Below are 7,184 nucleotides of genomic sequence, written 5' to 3'. Positions count from 1 at the left end.
GGCTGCGATGTAGGAGGGGGTGAAGGCTCTGGCTGGGGGTGGGCCTGTGGATGATGGGTTTGGGGTGCAGCAGGGGGCTCCAGGCTGTGGATGAGGCGGGTGGGGTGCTTTAAGAAAACCACCCAATATTGTGAGAGGTGTGTTGAAATTGAGAGTGGGCAACACTGCATCTCTTTTGTCCACCATTGTGTCTTAGCGGGAAGCTAGGTTTGTATGCGCTCTGAAGCAGATAGCGCCTAGCCACAATGGGGACCTGATCCTTGACTGGGCCCACTAGGCACTACTGCAGTGCAAACGACTAATCATTGGATTACACTCCGTTCACATTTGGGAGGTTTTCTCTGCGGCTAGGAGGGTTAGAAATCCTTTTTAAATGACAGCTGAAATTCTGCAGCGGCTAGCACCCCTGGCCCAGCATTTCCTCCTCCAGCAGATTTTTCAAGCTATGTCCCAGGGAAAAGCACAAAGCAAAGCCCTTCCCAGCAGAGAGCCCTCCAGCAGATGGCCAATGGGGCGCGTCTCCCCCAGAGTAACAATCTCCCCACTTGGGAAAAGAGGGCTCCCCTTCCCCACCCATCACAACAGAAATAACTTGGCTCCCTGACATGGGGGGGGTCTCCCCTGCACAGGGTCTGTCTGTCCCCCAGTTCACAGCGAGGGTACCGCCCACCACCCCGGATGTGAGGCTGAGCAACTCCCCCTGGCCACGCCTTGGCCCTTTGCCTATAGTGACATGGCGTCGGGAACAATGCCCGGAGGCCACGTCACGTGATCCATCCTACCGCCTGCCCGGCCTGGTAGACTACGATCCCCATAGTGCCCCGCGGAGGCTCCGCTTCAGCCGCCGCAAAGTGTCGCGGCTTTGGAGCGGCGCTTTACGGCTGAAGCTTGAGCTTGCTTTTCCGCCGCTTTGCCCTGCCCTGCCCTCCTGAGCCCTGGGATGTAACGTGCAGGATGGGAGGTCGGTTGTGAGCCCCCACCGCCCCCAGCCGGACCGAGCGGGGCCCCCCTCCCCCGGGCAGGATGGAGGAGGAGAGCATGGAGGAGGAGGGGGGCAGCAGCAGCAGCTATGAGGCCATGATGGACGATCAGAACCATAACAACTGGGAGGCCGGTGTGGATGGCTACAGGCAGCAGCACCCTGCGGGCCATGCCCAGGCCCCCCTCGGGGACAGGGCCCTGCAGCTGCCCGCGGATAGGAAGGGCCACAGGGGGCAGCAGCAGCAGGAGGAGGAAGAGGCCCAGATGGTGCCAGAAGCCAATGGCCTGATGAAGGGCTGTGACTCTGCAGGGGCTGCTGGCAAGGGAGGAGCCGTCGCTGCTGCCATCATCAACACCTCCACCTCCAAGTTCTGTGAGTGACAGAGCCTGGCCTGCCCCTCTCCTGCACCCCACCCCGAGGCTGCCCCTGGGTCCCACCAGCTTCCCACCTATACACCCTGTGACCAGGGGGCCCTGGCCTGGAGTCTGTACCTGTGTCACCACACACACGCTCTGCCCCTCACATACTCACACTCTGGGCCTGGGCTCTCCCACCGTGTCCTCGTATTACACCTGCGAGTCTAGCCTAACTGCCACTCCCCCACCCCCTTCTGAACAACTGGGCTATAGCTGGGTCTTCACCTGTGTCTCTGAGCTACCTGTCCCTCCACTTTCTTGAGTCAAGGCTGAAACTGTCCTCTCTCCCACCATGTGCTTGCCTCTCTCATCCTACTGCTTAGCTAAAACTGTCACTGTCTTTCGCTCCTTCCTTTTGAACATGCTCTTTCCCCCACATACCTGGATAGGCCTTGAGTCTGTTCTCAAACTGGTCCACTTCCCTGACTGTCTCAGCCCTTGCCTGTATGTGAACTAAGAACAAAAATATTTGAACGGTTGACTGTGTTGGAAGTAGAAAGCATCCCTTCACACTCATGCTTCCCACTTGCCTCAGAGCTGGGACTTCCCATGCTGCCTGGCTCCTCACCTGGTGGGCAGTTGGGGCTCCAGGTAGTTTGGTATCAAGTATCAGAGGGGTAGCCATGTTCGTCTGTAGCCACAGAAACAACGGGGAGTCCAGTGGCACCTTAATGACTAACAGATATATTTGGGCATAAGCTTTCGTGGGTAAAAAAACCCACTTCTTCAGATGCAGTTGAAGAAGTGGCTTTTTACCCGTGAAAGCTTATGCCCAAATAAATCTGTTAGTCTTTAAGGTAGTTTGGTAGTTTCAGAAAGGTCAAAATGGAATGTCATTTCAGCTTCTTCTGAATGAAATTTAGGAATTCTGGTTCTGCAAGAAATCTTGGAATTTAATTTTTCATTCTATTTTGGAGCAATTTTGTTAAAAACAAAATTTCAGAATTTTCTGTGTAATGTGAATTCCAGTTTTCAGATAACTCTATTTTTTAGGTTTGAGGGTGAAGGAACTACTGTTTGCTTTTGTGTTGTGTGGGTCTTCTAAAATATAGATCTGTCATTAAAATGGTAGATTTCTTTTTTTTAAACATATTTGAGCATTTGTTCCCAGAGCTCCCATGAAATAGCTATGTGCTAGAAGGTATGCAGACCTTCACTTATCTTCAGAATTCCCTTATCCAGTACAGTACTGCTTTGTAAACTAGTGAAATGGTTTAATCGTGTTTGGTTCATTAGAACGCCTCAGTGTCATAGATCAGTGGTTCTCAACTGGGGGCCTGGGGCTCCCTGGGGGGCTGCAAGCAGGTTTCAGGTGGTCCGCCAAGCAGGGCCAGAATTAGACTCGCTGGGGCCCAGGGCAGAAACCCAAAGCCCAGTTGCAGGGGGCTGAAGTCTGGGGCCTTGAGCCCTGCCATCTGGGGCTGAAACTGAAGCCAAGGGGGGCCCTGTGGCATGGGGGCCCAGGCAATTGCCCTGCTTTCTATCCCCTAATGCTGGCCCTGGCTTTTATATGCAGAAAAACAGTAGTTGTGGTACAGGTGGGCTGGGAGTTTTTATAGCATGTTGGGGGGAGGAGGGGCTCAGAGAAAAAAAAAAGGTTGAGAACCCCATGAATAGAGCACCTTGGCCTGTCACAGAAAAACCTTGGTGATATGTGTACATGGTCAACATAGATCTTAGCCTCTGCAGCTGCTGCTGCTGAATTGGCATAATCTATAGAGGCACTGTGATCTGAATGCAGAGCCAGGGACTCCTGTGTTTTAATCCTGGCTCTGACACTGACTCCATTCTTGGCCTTGGATAAAGCATTTAATCTCTCTGCCTTAGTTTCCACATCTGAAAAATGGGGATAATAATTACTCCGCAGGTGTGTCCTGAGGATGTTTTGAAGAGATAAGTGTGTGGGAGTGAGGAGATGGAAGAGGAGAGACAAACCAACAGTTTTTCTCCTGCATTCCCCACCTCAGCAGCAGCTTACTGTCTAAACCAGGGGTTCTCACAACAAGTTTTTTGGTGGCCTCAGAGTGCGGCCACTAACTCTTGCTGGTGGCTGCTCTGACAATTTGTCCTAAAATACTTAATTAACTTTAGGAAAAACAAATAAATATGCACATATACACGTCCAAATCATTGTAATTTATTTATGCAGTAGGAAGGCGGTAGTAAATAGAGCTCCCCATTCAGCACACCCGGAGTGTGTCCAGGAGCGGGAGCCCCTCACCCTGCCGGGGAGCTGCCAAGCCTGTTGAACAGCTGTGGTACCTACAGCAATGTAAACAGTGAGTGCGGCCCCAGGCGCCGGAAGTGCCAACCCGTCTCTCTGTTCCTGCTTCCTCTGGCACTTCAGCGAGAGCCTTCCCCGGGGAAGGTGGGCTAGGAACTCACTGGCCACCGGTGGAGTCCCAGGCTTCCCGTGCCCCAGCTGGATGGGAGCTGCCCAGGGGAGTGCCCCAGCCACTGTGTGCCACAGCTGCTTCCACTGATGAGCTGCCTCCGGCACTGGCCCCACTTGTCTCCAGAGGTGCTGCCCGGAGCCCCCAAGGAGGTTGCGCAGTGCAGGGCACCGATCCCTGCTGGCAGCACCAGCATAAACCCCAAAGTGGTGCATCTCGCTGCCCTTGGTAACAGCTACTCAGAAGCAACAGCTGGGTGCTACAGGGAGGGGCTGGTTCTTTGTTCCCCTCCCCCCCTTTTCCCCCTCTGCCCATACTTTGGAGGCTGTCATGGCTGCAAAAAAAAATCCGCTGGTGGCAGCATTTGAGAAATGCTGGTCTAAACTACTGTTCAATATTGCAGTTTTCAGCATGAGTGCAGTTGGATCCATTGCTGATCCTCAAGAATCAGAGGGGTAGCCGTGTTAGTCTGGTTCTGTAAAAGCAGCAAAGAATCCTGTGGCACCTTATAGACTAACAGACGTTTTGCAGCATGAGCTTTCGTGGGTGAATGCCCACTTCGTCGGATGCAAGAGGTGGCCATCCTCCAGCAAAAAAAACTTTAGGACCAGACTTCTAAGAGAAACTGCTGAGCTTCAATTCATTTGCAAATTTGACACCATCAGTTTAGGATTAAACAAAGACTGAATGGCTTGCCAACTACAGAACCAGTTTCTCCTCCCTTGGTTTTCACACCTCAACTGCTAGAACAGGGCCTCTTCCTCCCTGATTGATCTAATCTCGTTATCTCTAGCTTGCTTCTTGCTTGCTTATATTTACCTGCCCCTGGAAATTTCCACTCTTGCGTCCGATGAAGTGGGCATTCACCCACGAAAGCTCATGCTGCAAAACGTCTGTTAGTCTATAAGGTGCCACAGGATTCTTCGCTGCTGATCCTCAAGAGGCAGTTTTCCAAAGGTAGACAAGATTTTAAACAGACTACTCCCAGGCAGCAGAGTAGAACTGACTAGGAGCATGTTAATTTCACTCTTCTTGCTCTTGCCCTATACCGTCTCAGTCTCCCTGTGAATGGTTTTTCCATCTCTTGATAAATTTGAAGTCGGTAACATTTGAGTAGATCCCTCCCTCTTGTTTCCTTCCTGCAAAATAAAAAATGACTGGTGGTGTAATATTAATTTACTTGCAGTGCGTTGGTTTTGTTCCTGGTTTAGTTGCAGACCAGTGTACTTTTTTGCCTAACTACTCCTGCAGGCTTGTAGGGGGAGATGTTGAAGGCTGCCCCTTTTACATACATATAGGAGGTCAAATCTCATTTAATATATAAATGATATTCTGGTAGAGTCGGTAGACCTAAAACTAGATAGACTTGATATTGCATATTTAATTTCACGCTGTCCTCCTTTTGTTCCCATAAAAGATTTAAAATAAATTACTTCTCTGGTGTAAGCTATGTTGTTCATCGCCAGATACATGATTATAAACCTAACATTTATAGAAGCTGTTCATTTAATAGGTTTTTTTCTAAGGTCATTAGAGAGTCAATTCATGTTGTTTTACTTAAAATATTGAGAATTTATCTATTGTGTTTGTAATCATATCGTAGGATAATTGTTGAGAAAATGGGTAAAGCGCAGTTTGCATCAACGCTCAGTGTGGCTGTAAACTGTTTTAAGTTAGGCGTTAGCCCTACCTGCAAACATGGCCAATATGGGTTTGTTGCTCAGCTTAATAAATCCTTGTTTGGCAGTGCAGATAGCAGCATGCATGATTGTCAGATATGCTGACGTGTTTACCCAATTTATGTAAGAACTTAGTTATAAAGCATTCGGTATGTTCATTTTTCTGTGTGAACAAATCCATTGATGTAGACAAAAAGTTTGAAATTTACTCTTGGTAAGCATTCGGAGTGGGAAGTAGTGCTGTGAAATGCGACCACAGAATGGATTCATAATCTTGCTACATTATGCCAGGCCGCAGCTGGGGGGAAAATGCCATTGACATTCTTTTAACTTCCTGTAACTACTTTGTTTAAAACCAAAGGACAATACGGAATGGTCATTGTATGAAAAGCAACAATTCCTACAGGTAAACTCTTCATACAGCATATGACAGAATGTTTTCCAAAAGCATTCATTCTTAGAAGTAATTTGTTATAGTTGTGAATGGTGATTGCAGGAGGAAAACTAGAGTTACTTTTCTGTTATTGTTGAATGAATAAAAATATGAGATGCAAGGTGTGCTTGGATATATTGGTATATTTGAATGACACTATCTAGCAGGCTTTGCTAATTTAGTTGGAATTCTTTCAAGTGTGCTTTGCAATTGCCTAGAATGTAGTTTCTTCCAACTGGCTCTTCCTGATCTGAATTACCTAAGACCTATTAAATAGGGCTTGCACTGTAGTTGAGAATAAACATTTACATTACTCTTGGCACTTCTGGATGATCTTGCAGGAAAATGTGCTGGTTGCTTTCTTGCTGAAAAATGAGTCAGTTCTGCCATTGGCAATATGGAGGCCCTGTGCAAACCAGTTTCAGTCAAGCTTTCACCTCTCTCATTTAACACTGCTGATGAATCTTTCTGCATTTTCAGCTTTTCCCCTCTCTTATGTTGAGTTTTCTTTGTTTTGGAATAATGCACTTCACAAATCCACATGGACTGTGAGACCGTTGTGAACTAATCAAAAGACACAGAACATATGATTTAGCATTTAGCCATCATGACAGTTTGCAACCACTGTTTAGATGTTCTCTCTGAGAAGGAGTGGGTCCCTATAGGTGCTTTAGAAACTGTAAAAGCTCTGCTGTTGATTGCAAAGTCATCTGAGTATAGGTAAGGTTGGATATGCCTTTGGAACTGATGAAAAAGCTTCTTTAAATTTCTATAGAGCTGCAGAGACCAGACCCATAATGGTAGCCACAAGCTGATGTGATTGGATTTTGTATCAGGGAATCTGCAGGGTTCTGTTTGAGGATAATGGTGTTTCTGGAAGAATTCTTGAGTTTTCACAGTGTGGTTTAGGGTTGTGTTAGGTATTACTATTTTCTCAATATGATTTAAAAAGTGTGCTGTACGTCCTCACATCAGAAGTTTGGGATTATTCCTGCTAAATTCGCTCTCTGCTGTCATTTTATTTTTGTTATCTGAATAAATGACAAATAACCCCTTGTCAGACCTTGACATGCATAGGCATCCTTGGCAATTAGGACACAATATTCTTCTGTTGTACTTTCAGATGTATAATTAATAGCAATAAGTAGGCACAGGTTTTTTTTCTACATGGATACATGTAACTATTGTTGTTTCACTTTTCATGTTAGACTAATCACCTTTCATTAATGTCCAGGTTAACTCTTAGTTTTTCCTCTAAAATTTCTTCGCTTAGTGGATCTG

The 7,184-nt window shown here is 47.4% G+C and overlaps 1 protein-coding gene across 2 annotated transcripts in view; it reads left to right on the top strand.

Annotated features, from left to right (window-relative positions):
• Window positions 1–777: 777 nt before the first annotated feature.
• The window catches only part of CACUL1 (CDK2 associated cullin domain 1), a 70,794-nt gene continuing 64,387 nt past the window's right edge, over window positions 778–7,184 (top strand). Inside the window, exon 1 of one of the 2 annotated variants that reach the window (XM_039481933.1) lies at window positions 778–1,354. In XM_039481933.1, the coding sequence (XP_039337867.1) occupies window positions 1,024–1,354 (331 nt within the window). In that variant the 5' untranslated portion in view covers window positions 778–1,023. The remainder of the gene's footprint in view (window positions 1,355–7,184) is intronic. The other variant, XM_039481932.1, reaches the window with a different exon arrangement.

Source organism: Mauremys reevesii, linkage group 7 (assembly GCF_016161935.1).
Source record: "Mauremys reevesii isolate NIE-2019 linkage group 7, ASM1616193v1, whole genome shotgun sequence".
NCBI classification, from domain to species: domain Eukaryota; kingdom Metazoa; phylum Chordata; order Testudines; family Geoemydidae; genus Mauremys; species Mauremys reevesii.
This window is presented reverse-complemented; position numbering and strand designations above follow the sequence as displayed.